The following is a 14,889-nucleotide window of genomic DNA, read 5'->3' on the forward strand; positions in this document are numbered from 1 at the left end:
CGTGTTTTCGACTCAATGGACTAGTCATCTAGAGGAAAGTCCCAACGATGACAATGTTTTTAAAAAACTGGACAATTTTCACGATTGGACGATCTCTCGACAGCAGCAAGGAGAGGTAATTGATTTAAATAGTTTTAGTTTGCCACCTTGTACTGAAGCACAAAATTTGGAATTGCGTCGTAATGATGAAAGTAAGGAGTTGGTCATATATTGCCAGAATTTTAATAGAATGAAAGTGAAAGTGAAAGTGAATGAAATTTATAAAAAAAAAGTTTAATGTAACATCTGGTGTGCCACAAGGTTCACATCTTGGTCCATTACTGTTTATTTTATTTGTCAACGATATAGAACATATTTTAAAATTTCTTCATATTTCTATATATGCTGATGTCATGAAACTTTTCATGGAGATATCTAAAGCATTTGATCTTCAAATATTTCAACATGGTGTAGAAAAAATTGTTAGAACTAAATGTTAATAAATGCAATTCTATATCGTTCACAAGAAAGCATACTGTAATACACGACACAATTACTCTTGGCCAGAAAACAATCCAAAGATCCTATCAAGTGAGAGACTTAGGTGTTATCCTCGACTCCAAGTTAACCTTTGCTGATCACTACAATAACATTATGTTCAAAGCAGGCTTCCGGAAATCTCACGCGCACACAAATGCGACAGCGAGCTGTGAGACGGAGCGTTGCATGACTCTCAAATCCATGGTGTGCTACATTAATTGTACAAAAGAGAGACCAGAACGATGCGCGCAACAAGCTACACGCTCTCAACAAATTCGAGCGTTTCCTTTTTTTTTGTCTCATCGCATTGCTCTCTTAATGCGACGCATGTATTCAATCACATGCGACTGTTTCATTGAAACATCTCAATGCGCTCTCGCAGGGCACCATCGCCGTGGCTGTTTCGCATGCCTTGACTCTCGCGGTCCCATCATATGAGATGTTGTCGGGTGACGAGACAAAGGACTGCAAGGTTTGTTCACAGAAGACTTGTGTGCCCTTTTCACATGTGGCTTTTGAAATGGCGTGAAGTTTTTAGATGGTTCCAGAAATATCTTCTAGTATAGATTCAAGCAGACTCAATACATGGTTCCAGAGATCTACTGGAATCTCCGTAAGATCACCACTCATGCTAAAGGAAGGTTAAGGAAGACTACGTGAGCGGTGGATGGCAACCTTACGGTAGTTGGGATACCGTTAGCATGTTAGCACCCCAAATAATACCGGAATATCTCTGGAACTATGTGTCCTTCAACAAGTCCTTATGCGGAAATCTTCTAAAATACATTTTTTGGAAGCCTCTGAAGCTTTCAGCCCATTTGGTGGAAAAATAAACGAGTTATTGCGCATTTGCACCAAATTAGACTCAGAATCCCTTCAGAATACTTTTACTCAGACCAGTAAAAATATAAATGGACGATTTTGAATGTAAAACAGCACTACATTTTAATATACAAGATTATATGGTCGGCGTTAAGTCATAAGGGACTAAGTAGCAATATAAAAACAAAAAATGAGTTAATGATATCATAAGATTAAGAATTCCCTCAGCTACATTTCACTTTTTCAGCCAGATTTGAAAAATTAGAGTAGCAAGAGAAAACGGCCTAATGATTTGCCCCATTACATAAGAAACAATATTGTACAGCCAACTTTAAATTCGTTTATCTCGAAATTAATAAAAAAAATGTCACTTAGTTCGGTCTGACTTAGCACCGACCATATCAACACGCTAGTAATGATAGAACTCTGAAGATTAAAATTTGTATTTTGTCTGGCTTGAGTGAATACTATTTTAAGGGATTATTTTCAACGCAGAAGTGTACTCTGCTTCAAAAAAGTTGGTGGTGACTTCTTATTACATACACACAAGTCTACACTTAAAAATTAACCAAGTTTAACATGTTGTAAATTTGTTCTGTTATGATCCATTGAGCTGATATTTAGACTCAAAACTTGCTTTTCCATTGACCTTTGTCCGATCAGCTATGCACAAATTTTATTTTTATTGTCGCCTTCCAGCAGGTGCTTCAAAAAATTTGGTATTTCTTACACGTGAAATTAAACATATTTGTAGTTTTGCGTCAAAATTTCAGCTCAATTGATCATAACAGAACACATTTACAACATGTTAAACTTGGCTAGTTTGTATGAAAACGACCTTTATCCGATCAACTTTGCACCACAGTGTACGTAGGTACGAAATGATGGATTAAGGTTAATGTAATAAGTTTAGGAAAAAGTTGTGTCATATCTGTATTACGGATTGTTGCTAAGCTTCTTGCTTCAGGTATTGTATTGAATACCTGTCAATCAACAAAACTTACCACGGCAGCATCTGAATTCTTCAGATGTGTTTGTGCTCAAAGGATAGTTCATACCAGCCACCATGATGCTGAATTGAAACAATCAATTTGCGACAACAGATTTCCAAAAAGTCCTAGTGTTAGTACCGTGGACCCTCGGTGAAATTGAAAAAAAGCATATTAACGAGCAAATAAACCACAGCTTGATTGTACATTTCGCTTACCAAAGCCACATCTCTTCCTTCGTTCGTTATGAATGGGCTATTTTTCAAGTTAATCCTTTAGTCAACGAAAATTGCCGCTTGAAAAACTTGGTTGGCCATAACCATCTGACACCTCTTCTCCACTTTTCCCACATCAAGAACATGAGTTGGTCTTTTCGATGTCGCATTGAGAGTTTGGAGTAATGAAATTGGGTTGTTAGCGGAATGCTAAATAAAACAGCAAAAAAGGTTATCTTCCATTTAATTCCACTTAATTTTGGTATCCATGACAGATACGTATTTCGACTACAATGTGCAGTCTTCATCAGTGTCATTCCCACTAAAGAACTTATCAAAATCTATCTTTTCTCCTTTAGCTTACTTAAATCTTTGGTTTTTATTAGTTAGGTAGGTTCCGATTTAACACATTGTAGTTTCATTTTTATACCTATGATCTTGACTTTTTTTACCTAGGAGATGAGTACTTAGATTTTGATAAGTTCTTTAGTGGGAATGACACTGATGAAGACTGCACAATGCACGATTTTCAGCAAAGTTGTAGCTGAGAAAATTTTCTATAAGAATGGCTATCGAACTGTTTCGCAGCTCAATATGGAAAAAGACTAGAAGGCAATGAACAAAAAGTTGAGATGTTCCATAGTAATTTACATGCAAACTTCAAATGACTTGTGCGAAGTCTGTTTCTAACCAAATGAGTTGTAACTTTGGGAGGCTAATCAGGACCCGATTTTAAACCATTTAAGCACTGTGGAGCGGAAAAGTCAAAATTTGCATCAGTCTACTGCACATTGTAGTCGAAATACGTATCTGTCATGGATACCAAAATTAAGTGGAATTAAATGGAAGATAACCTTTTTTGCTGTTTATTTGAGAGTTTGTTATTTCGATGTCGCAAGAAAAGTGCACGCGACGTCACATGATACTCGTTCTCATGAAACGCATACATCCGGAAATGTGCTGTGCTTACAAAACAGTGCGACACACAGGCATTATGAGAATGTGAGATGCGACAAAACTGATGAGAGAGAAACAGAGTGCTACAAATCTCTTGCGCATGAGACTGCTATGACTATGAGACTATTCGTATTGCATTTCGCATACGGTAGCGCGCGCACTGGAAGCCTGGTTCAAAGCAAGCAACATGCTCGGGTTCATTAAAAGATTTAGTTTGCACTTCAATGATCAAAAAACTTTACGTCGCATATGTGAGACCTCTTCTCGAATATTGTAGCATAGTTTGGGCTCCATATCATGATACACATGTAAACCGCATTGAATCAGTTCAATAGCAGCTCTTGTTGTTTGCTCTAAGAAAGTTGGGTTGGACGAGTTTTCCACTTCCATCTTATGAATCGCGTTTTACACTAATTAATTTAGATGAGCTCAAAAAGCGAAGAGAGTTCGCAATGATTACTTTTACAAACGATGTGATTTCGCAAAGAGTTAACAGCCCAGAGATTTTTTTCCTTTGGTTTGTTTTTTCCGTCGATCTTGTTTTCCGTGCTGAGCACCAATGCTACCGACGTGCCAGGAAGGCAGCTCCCACACCTGGACCCTACCTATCGACCCATCAACTCATGAACCGGGGACCAACGACTTTACTTCCCATCCGAAGGAAGGCGTGATCAGAGATGTTATGCCTCAGAACATCCCGGCGGCGCCGACTGGGATTGAACCTAGGCCTGCTGGGGTGAGAGGTAATCACGCTTACCACTACACCACCAGCGCCGTTGCCCAGAGATTTTGGAAAATATTAATTTAATGCTCCCACCCGCTCACGCGAAATAGAAATTTGTTTAGTATTAACAATCAAAGAACAGACCAGATGCCAAAAAAAAAATATTCAATTGAATAGAATGATGTCTTGCTATAATACATACTGTGAATCAATTGACATAACAATGAATAAAAGTACGCTTAAAAAAAACTTTCTTCACGAGGTTAGGCATCAATAATAAAATAATGTTATGCAAGTACTTGAAGTAAAATTGTAACAATTAGCGTTTAAGTAAAATTGTAAAACGGTCTACACTGATTGACAACAAATAAATAAATATCTAAAATTCTAAAATTCTGAATTGATTTTCAACGTATATATTAGGCAACGCTTTCAACATTAACAACATCAGCTCAATGAATAAATTTAAACTTAATTCTCTATCAAGTAACTTAAACATAATTTAAATTGATTTTCCACTTGTTTTAATCTTTTCGGTACTTTTTTTCCCGATGGCTTTTTCGAACTTCTGCTTCATCAGATGATCTGACGGGAATCGACTCTCGTCGACCGACGTCGACTGGCTACCGGTGGCGATGTGTTACACGATAATTACCATTCGGCCGTCAGCTACTGCGCGACTGCATCCGGTGCTCAGCATAACAGCCACGTCCGTCCGCCCGTCCGTCATTTGGCGCTGACCAGCAGACCAGCAGCGCAGAGACAGGCAGACCGAGAGCGAGATTACGCGGGGCGACACGAAAAACGATGGCCTCGAAATGATCTTCATGATGCTGCTGTTCTGTCGGTTGTCCAACCTGTTTTCGAGAGAGCAGTGCAACTACAACTCATTCACTCCGATATCAACAGACTGATATCAGGGCAGAGGTATAATCAATCTTCTTTTCGATTTCTCTCCCTTCACCGCGCTGCACTGCGTTGGGTACTTTCCTTCGTTTCGTGTTCCTGCTGGGCGACTGACGACTGTCCGTGTCCGTGTCGTTTTCATCCGCAAGTTCATCCGACGTCGGTTGGCAGGTTGATGCCAGGGCGGAGGGAAAGAGATTGACCATCAAAAGTCAGGAGCAGCATAAGAAAGGCGCACATTCATATAGATGAAAACCAGTAGTCGGACATGGAGTTTAAGCCGTTGATGAGATCATGCCACCGTTTATGTAGCCATGTGCTACAGATGGACGGACGGACGGACGGACGCGATGGAGCAAAACGACGGAAGTCGCATCAAACGAGAGAGAATTAACGTGGGATTAGAATGTCCGTCAGTTTGAGTTCTCCAACGGTCAGCGCAACATGAGGCAACGGCAGAGCAGCATACATTATCATTAAGAGCTGATGTGGTGTTTGAGTGCGGTCAGATTTTGAAAACAGGAAGGCTGGAATCGATAGAGTGTTTATGCTATGGCAAATGTTTCATATTTTCTTCTTAAGCAATGTCAATAACAAATTATATAATTAAGATAAATGCATACTTTTTATGTTATTTGTTATACTACATTCCCTGAATCGATCGTTCTATGGAAATTCAAACGTTGAACCATTGTTCTACCAACTGTACACTTTCCAAATGAACTTGGACTCGAATATTTGATTCATGTGATGCTGAAGCTCACATTATGGGAACTAGCAGCTGTCGTGGCCGTCGGAGAGGGATAGCAAATGACGACGACAGCCCAGTCCAACCGTCGATCGTTCGTCAACTCACAAACCCGTCACCGTCATTGCCATCAACTAAGCATAATAAGGATGTACTTCGTTTACGCGATTCGAACCACCAACTACCGGAGAAGGCCTACATTGCGCTCTCATGCAGTGACCGCACCACGACGCATGCTTGCGGCCAGTTGGAAACGAGAACAAATTGTTCCTACCCGATTGGATATGGGCCGTATGTTTAGCTTGTGTTGACAACTACGATTCCGCCTAGGAATACATATTCCTATTCTTAATTATCTTAAAAAAAAAACAACTTGCATAGCAATTTTCAATTCGACATGTATCATTCCACTCACGTCCAGCAGCGTAAGCTTTCCTGTTTTAGAACTTGTACACCAACTTCGGACACACACCATGCCCTCCGGGACCTCTGATTTATTGACAACAATCGTTGACGGATCTATAACGACCAGTAGCAGCTGCTAACTGGGTGCGAAAAAATTCCATTCCCATAAAAGGATCAACCCGGGGCCTCAAATCGAATCGGTTCTTGATTGGAATATCAATGAAGCACACCCCAGCGAATCGATCGACGGCAACCAATTGCAGAATCGATTATTGTCGTCCCGCTGAGGCGTATTGTTGGCCGAGAGTGGGACAACTACAGACGGGGGGGCAATAATGTGGTGCCAAATTGGCTATCGCGATTCGCGACAATTACGACCGAATTTGCCGAATGGGTTGATGGCGAATCCGGGGCAATCGAAACAAGTGGCCGTGCATTTACGTCATCGATGTGGCATTTGCTCGGGTGTTTGGTATGAAGCAGGTTTCATTGATTATGTGTGCCAAATTGTGTGGTCAATAAAGAGTAGACTAGTTTAAAAGTATTGGGATACCATGGTAGTTTCATGTGACGACGGTCACAATGTTAGAATACAGTCGGGAATCCTTATTGCCGGGCTATCTGCGAATAAGGATACCCACAGCTTAAAGGGATTTTCACTAATAGGGGCTGTGGTGGATTATCTCATTTATTTCAATATATAAAGCTATACTTCGACAAAGTTGTTGTACTGGGATAGACCAACAAGCCTGTGTCATTGGATTAAGGTTTAATTGGGAGCTACGCCGCAAGAGGCGCTTCAATTTTATATTACTAATGACGGGCGTTATAATATATGGAACGTTGGATCCAAGTTAGAATATTTTGTGATCCTGGCTATACAGAAAGTTGCTGTCTTCAGCAAAGTTGTTCAGGTGACCACGTCCTTTCGGATGGTGGATGTATTAGTTCAGAACTCTCTCACTACGCAGCGCTATTGTGCACACGAGCTTCCTGTATAAGCTGTATCTCAACATCCTGGCCATATAGAAGGTTACTGTCTTCAGCTAAGTTGTTCAGGTGATCATGTCCTTTTGGATAGTTCAAAACTCTACCACTACGCAGCGCTAGTGTGCATGTGCAATTCATATATAAACTGTATCTCGAGAGCCTGGCCATATAGAAAGTTGCTGTCTTGAGCAAAGTTGTGCAGCTGACCAAGTTCTTTCGGATTATGGTCATATTAGTTTAGAACCCACTCACTACGTGGCACTAGCGTGCAAGTGAACTTCCTGTATAAGCTGTGTTACGTATAGGTAAGTATAGACGAGTATAGAACTCACTGTACGATCAGATCATATCAAGCCGTTAAAGATTTATCTCTCTTCTCTTTGTCGCATGGTTCGGTACATGTGTAACTGTATACCGACTTTCTAATAGGTATATAGTATTGATAGCAGTGGTTGATAGCAGTGGTTGATGGTTAGATTTGTAGTGTTTGTTCTTTACGGTCGCAATACAAGTCAGTGTCACTTAGAACAACATACTTTTAACCTCAATCCGAACGCACGCTACCTATTACGCGAGTGATCCGCGGGGACCAGTTCCGACTAATGAAGATTTCGTTTAACATTTGGTCCTTCGAACCGGATATGGTCAATCCTCGGGACCACGTTCTTAGAATAGTGTGGCGTGGCGTGAATGCATTGTGCGGTCAAACTATTGTTCGTCGGTCAGTGTACTCGGTATAAGATCAGCGAACTTTGATCTTGTTAGCGGTGCTCGGTAGTCGATGGTTTTTACTGCCAACCCGAAGGAATATTGTGACGTGTGTGATTAATACGCAGCATACGTTTAACCAAGGACTATTGATTGGATTCCTGGATGTTGTGTTTTCGTCATCATATTCACCCCCGGAGGATTATCATCTAGGAGTCAGATAAGTAGCTAGAGTGTGTGTGATTGTGTGGTTGAGGTGGCTTGGTTTGACGTGGTCTGCATGTGACGCCATCAAGATAAAGGCGCATTGTTCCGCTTGCCGTATTATATTGCGAGTTTCGACAAAATTTATTTGCATTTGTGGAGAATATATTTTGAGTTTCTCCGGTTGATGATTTAGTACATGGTACCGTTGCGATTTGCCATATGACAAATTCCCACATTTAAAGGGTGATACGGTCAAAATTTGGTCAATATCAACTTGACGTATTTCTTTCAATTTTGCATTTAAAAAACCTGAACACCCCTCATTTTGAAGGTGTGTGTGTGTAGAATGTTGCTCCTATTTTGATTTTGGAATTCACTCTTCAGTTGTCAAAATGCCGTCCAAGCAAGAAGAGCAGCGTATCAAAATTTTGCTCGCGCATCGCGAAAATCCGAGCTACTCGCACGCAAAGTTGGCAAAATCGCTAAAAGTTGCCAAATCAACCGTTACAAATGTAATTAAAGTGTTTGGGGAACGTTTGTCGACAGCCAGGAAGTCTGGATCGGGGGGAAATCGAAAACCGGAAGCCGCTGAGACGACAAAGAGAGTTGCCGGTAGTTTCAAGCGAAACCCTAACCTCTCTCTCCGAGATGCCGCAAATAAGCTGGGTGTATCGTCTACAACCGTGCATCGAGCCAAAAAACGAGCCGGACTATCGACTTACAAGAAGGTAGTGACTCCAAATCGCGATGATAAACAAAATACGACGGCCAAAGCGCGATCCCGGAGGCTGTACACGACGATGCTGACGAAGTTTGACTGCGTGGTAATGGACGACGAAACCTACGTCAAAGCCGACTACAAGCAGCTTCCGGGACAGGAGTTTTATACGGCAAAAGGAAGGGGAAAGGTAGCAGATGTTTTCAAGCACATGAAACTGTCAAAGTTCGCAAAGAAATATCTGGTTTGGCAAGCCATCTGTACCTGTGGCTTGAAAAGCAGCATTTTCATAGCTTCCGGGACTGTCAACCAAGAAATTTACGTGAAAGAGTGTTTGAATAAACGTCTGCTGCCTTTCCTGAAGAAACACGGTTGTTCCGTACTGTTTTGGCCGGATTTGGCATCTTGCCATTACGGTAAAAAGGCCATGGAGTGGTACGCCGCCAACAACGTGCAGGTGGTTCCCAAGGACAAGAACCCTCCCAACACGCCAGAGCTCCGCCCAATTGAGAAATACTGGGCTATTGTCAAGCGGAACCTAAAGAAGACCAAAAAAACTGCTAAGGGCGAGCAGCAGTTCAAGGCAAACTGGCTTTCTGCGGCGAAGAAGGTGGGCAAGGTGGCTGTACTAAATCTGATGGCAGGGGTCAAGCGTTAGGCCCGGCAATTCGGATTTGGAAAAGCGGAAGCCTAACTGAATATTTTTCCTGAATTTTATACTAATTGAACTTGAAAAAAGAAATTTAATTTGATTTTTTAAATAAACGATTTCACCGATTTACACGCGTTTTCCCTTGACCAAATTTTGACCGTATCACCCTTTATGTGGTTGATAATTGGGCTGTCAACTCTGTCAATTCGTTCTGCTTGAGGTCTTGGGAGTGATTCTGTTCTCTAGTGAAGTGTACTGTTGAAGTTTGAAGGATGCCCTCCTCCGATCTGAGGCAGTTGGTGAAGCAGGAAAAGCAGTTGAAGGCGTCGCTGGAAAACGTGCAAGAGTTTGTGGACAACTATCAAGAGGATCGCGATAAGGATGTAGTTGAGGTGCGTCTGATGAAACTGGATGAAATCTTCGACAAGTTTTGTACCGTTAGAGTAAAAATCGACGTGATTTTAGATGAGGCTGAAGATGCGGAGACTTTCAAAAGCTCTCGCGATGATGATGCTGGTACAACTAATGCTGATGCCCGTGCTGACAGCAGTCGTGCCTACAAAGATGTCGAGAATATTTACTTTCTTCTGAAATCTGCACTGCTTGTCAAGCTTCCGAGAAATCCTGGAATTGTTGCGGAACGCCAACCAGTGACTGTCAATCCACTTCAAACATCTCGTATGAAATATCCAGATCTGAAATTACCTACGTTTTCCGGCAAACTGCAGGAGTGGATTAATTTCCGGGACAACTTCAAATCTTTGATCCACAACAATGGGGATTTGAGCATGATGGACAAGTTTAACTACTTGAGCTTGAGAGCTTCTTTGCGAGATGATGCTCTGCTTCAAATTAATTAGGTTCAAGTTACCGCGGCGACCTACCATATTGCTTGGACCATTCTTGAGATGAAGTACGAGAACCACAAGCTGGTAGCCCACGAACATCTGAAGGCGCTGTTTGCTGTTCCAGCAATGAGGTCGGAATCATTTGAAATTCTGAACAACATCCTAATGACGTTCAAGGTCAATCTACAACAGCTAGAGAAGTTGGGGGAGATCACTGAAAATTGGAGTACGATCCTGGCATTCATGCTGTCGCAGAAGTTTGATACCACAACTCTCCGCCACTGGGAGACACGCCATGCATCCAAAGATATTCCTCAATATGCAGCAATGGCGGAGTTTCTTGAGCAGCACTGTGCAATTCTACATTCGACGTCTGGCCGATGCACAGTTGAGCAACGACGACCATTCAAGAGCTCTGCACTTCACACTGCTATACCATCAACAAGCAATTGCCAGATCTTCAATGGTGGACAGCACTGTATTGATCAGTGTCGCCGGTTCAGCAAAATGAGGGTAGTCGATAGGAAAATGATCATTCGCAGACTCGGTTTATGTTTGAATTGTCTGTGCTCTGGACACTTTGTGGCAGATTGTTCCAGGCGCACCTGTGCGAAGCGTGGACACTGCCACCATCATCTACTACACCCGTATGCTCCTCCCAATTCTAACACCCAGAGTCAACCTCAGAACAGCCCCAACAGGCCTCAAGCCGTGAACGCGAACCCTCAAATACAGCCTCGTTCACCGTATCAGGTGCAACAGCAATCGCAATCTCAGGGCCAATCCCGGACGAATAACACTCAATCTAATCCACAAACACCACCATTCCTAACTACTACCTCGCAATTTACACGACAGCCACCTCTCACAAACACGCCATCCACCAGTCATCACACTGCTACTTCACACAACATTCAAAGTCAGCGAAACACAGCACTCCTGTCAACCGCGATCGTGAAACTCGCTGACTGCTCCGGAAATACGATTCTCGTTCGTGCATTGTTGGATAATGGTACCGTGAAAATTTACCAGTGAACGGTGTCGGTGATTCGTCAACGGTGTGCAAACAATCGGTGTTGGCGAAGATCCTGTCTCGATATTCATCATTCGAAACCACAGTAAAGTTTTATGTCCTGCCTCGAATCACCTTGAACTTGCCGCAGCACAACATTGACATCAGTTCCTGGAAGTTGCCTGCTGATATTCGACTCGCCGATCCAAGCTTCTTCGACTCTAATGCCGTTGATGCAATGAGAGCAGAAGAGACTTTGGGAAACTGGTCCGATCTTATGCAATACTAAACTGGGTTGGATAGTGGCTGGAGAAATACCCGAGAATCCCACCTCCACCTTCAGCGTTACAGTTGCAACGTCGGGAACCACTGAAGAGATCCATGAGCAGCTTGCACGTTTTTGGGAACTAGAGACGTGCCGGACGAAGAGCTGCCTATCCATCGAAGAATCCACGTGTGAATCCATCTTCGAACAAACAACAACAAGGGATCCTGACGGAAGATTCCGTGTAACACTTCCCAAAAAAGAGTATGTGATGAAGCAGTTGGGAGATTCAAAAGCAATAGCCACCAAGCGATTCATGGCGCTCGAGAAACGCTTGAATCGAATGCGAATCCAGAGATGAAGGCTCTGTACACTGCGTTTATTCACGAGTATTTGATGATGGGTCACATGATAGAGATAAAAGACGACGAAGATGAGCCGAGGCATACCTTTTACACGCCCCATCACGCAGTTATGAAACCCGATAGCACTACGACGAAGCTTAGGGTAGTGTTTGACGCGTCGTGTGCCACAGATTCAGGAGTTTCATTGAACGATGCGTTGATGGTGGGTCTGGTGGTACAAAGGAAATTGCTAAGTATTCTGATCTACTTCCGACTCCACAAGTACGCGATCGTTGGCGATGTTGAAAAAATGTACAGCATGATCAACGTCATCCTACAAGATCAACCACTTCTGAGGATTCTCTGGCGAGAGTCCGTTGATGAGCCGCTGCGTACGTACCAATTGACTACGGTAACCTACGGCACGTCGTCTGCGCCATACCTAGCGACCAGATGCTTGAAGAAGTGTGCTGAAGAAGGAGAGAATACTCATCCAGATACAGCTAATGTCATCAATAACAACTTCTACGTTGACGATATGCTGACTGGAGCACATTCTGTAAAGGAAGGCCAACAACTGTGCACTGACGTTCTATCTCTTCTCTGTTCCGCCGGGTTTAATCTCCGAAAGTTGCATTCGAACCAACCGGCAATACTTGATTTTGATTCGACTTCCACCGTGAAGACCCTTGGTCTGACCTGGGAACCAGCATCGGATTTATTTTGGTTCAAAATGCCATACTGGAATCCATCAGTCCCAATTACGAAAATGTTCCTCCAGGAACTTTGGAGAGAAAAATATTGTTGGGATGAACCGTTGAGCGCGGACTTACAATCACGATGGCTGGAGTTCAGGAGCAATCTGGGTCGACTTGATTCAGTTTCCGTACCCCGCTGGATTGCATTTGACAAAAATGTGGTCTCATGCGAACTTCATGGATTCTGTGACGCCTCAGAAAAGGCGTACGGTGCAGTGATCTACCTACGATGTGTCACACAAGAGGGAAAGGTTACGGTTCGATTGGTGATGGCCAAATCTAAAGTGGCGCCATTGCAAGATTTAGGCAAGCGGAAGAAAAAACAATCGATACCCAGACTAGAATTATCATCAGCCTTACTATTGGCGCACTTGTACGAAACAGTTTCTGAGAGCCTTCGGATTGCAGCGAGCATTTACTTCTGGACTGATTCGACCATCGTAAAATGTTGGCTGTCGTCGCATCCGTCTAGATGACAAGCCTTTGTAGCCAACAGAGTGTCGCACATCACGCGAGAAGGCGTTTGGAACCATGTGCCTGGCTGTGAAAACCCGGCTGACATTATCTCTCGAGGTGTGACACCGTTACAACTTGCAGAAAGCTCGGTTTGGTGGAATGGTCCCAAGTGTCTGCAAAAGGAATCGAATGCGTGGCCACGTGTCAACGAAGCTTCCGGCCAGCACTTGGATTCTGTAACATTGGAGGAAAGACCGTTAGTTACGGCTGCGTTGCAAATGCTACCTCCTAGTGAAATATTTACCATGCACTCCTCGCTACTTAAGCTGATTCGTTTGACGGCATGGATGCTACGCTTCGCTTACAACTGCAAACCAAACAACCGAACCTTTAGGAGAACTGGAGTACTCAGCGCTACGGAACACGAAGGAGCATTGATCGCTTTAGTGAAACTGGCACCATCTGAATGTTTTCCAATTGAGCTTTCGGATCTAGCAGCGAAGGGTGAAGTGAAGCCAGGGTCCAGATTGCATACGAAGGATCCTGAGTTGAGAGATGGATTGATTCATGTTGGCGGTAGACTTCGCCATGCTCCAGTGTCGTTTGGAAGAAAACATCCTATGGTGTTAGACAGCAGTCATCCATTAACAAAACTTATCATGGTTGACTATCATCACAGACTCCTCCACGGAGGACCGCAACTGATGCTCTCATGAATGAAGGAAAGATTTTGGCCGCTCTATGGAAGAAACCTGGCAAGGAGAATAATCCACGAATGCGTATTCTGCTTCAAAGCACGGCCACGAGTTCATGAACAGCTGATGGGGGATTTGCCTATGGAGCGAGTTTCACCGGCTCCTGCATTTTCGCGCATTGGACTCGATGATTGCGGTCCGTTCAATGTTTGTTACGCTTCACGTAAAGGAGCTCCGGTGAAGTGTTATTTATGCGTGTTCGTCTGCTTAGTGGTTAAAGCCGTTCACATAGAAATGGTAGCAGATCTTACGACAGAAGCTTTCATAGCTGCCCTGAAGAGATTCGTTGCCAGACGAGGGAAGCCCGAAGTGATTTTCTGTGACAACGCTACGAATTTTGTAGGAGCTCGACGAGAGTTAAGCGAGCTTCACCGACTCTTTCAAGAGGAGCAATTCAAGAACGCAATTGTGACAGAAGCAGCCAAGGAAGCAATAGAAATCAAGTTTATTCCTGCCAAATCACCGAACTTTGGCGGATTATGGGAAGCGGCCGTGAAGTCTATCAAGGGACACATGAGACGAGTAATTGGAACGAATGTGCTCCGTCCAGATGAGATGCTGACTATTGTCACCAGTCTTGTAAGCGGTCACGGTAGTCGACACATTTTCTGTGATAATCGACTGCCTTTGCCTCCGACACTTGCAAAACAAGCTATCATAGTACACTACCAAACTCAAATGTCATATGACAGGCTCTGTCATACGACACTTTCGCCGAAGACGGTCACGAATGTATGTATTTTAGTTTTTCTCATAATAAGAGCTGCTGATGTTGTGCTTGAGTGAATTCTGAAAATAGCAAGCAATGATGGCCTAGGAATAAAATTTCTGATCAGAAATGGTTTAATTTACACCAAACTGAGGAATTAGAACGAAATCACTCATGTCATA

At 43.1% G+C, this 14,889-nt stretch overlaps 1 protein-coding gene across 1 annotated transcript; it reads left to right on the forward strand.

Moving 5' to 3' along the window:
• The first annotated feature begins 12,042 nt into the window (after positions 1-12,042).
• On the forward strand, positions 12,043-14,057 carry LOC135699251 (uncharacterized). The gene is made up of 2 exons (XM_065219452.1): positions 12,043-12,588; positions 13,923-14,057. Exons 1-2 carry the CDS (start codon positions 12,043-12,045, stop codon positions 14,055-14,057), a joined length of 681 nt encoding a protein of 226 aa, XP_065075524.1.
• Positions 14,058-14,889: the final 832 nt, after the last annotated feature.

Source organism: Ochlerotatus camptorhynchus, unplaced genomic scaffold (assembly GCF_037179485.1).
Source record: "Ochlerotatus camptorhynchus isolate MF236.1 unplaced genomic scaffold, CSIRO-AGI_Acam_v1.1 ptg000105l, whole genome shotgun sequence".
Lineage (NCBI taxonomy): Eukaryota > Metazoa > Arthropoda > Insecta > Diptera > Culicidae > Ochlerotatus > Ochlerotatus camptorhynchus.

Coding starts and splice junctions, on each gene's coding strand:
- LOC135699251 (XM_065219452.1), top strand. CDS start 12,043: ATGAAGGCTCTGTACACTGCGTTTATTCACGAGTATTTGATGATGGGT. Junction 12,589..13,922: donor TGCTGACTGGAGCACATTCT/GTAAAGGAAGGC, acceptor CTATCATCACAG/ACTCCTCCACGGAGGACCGC.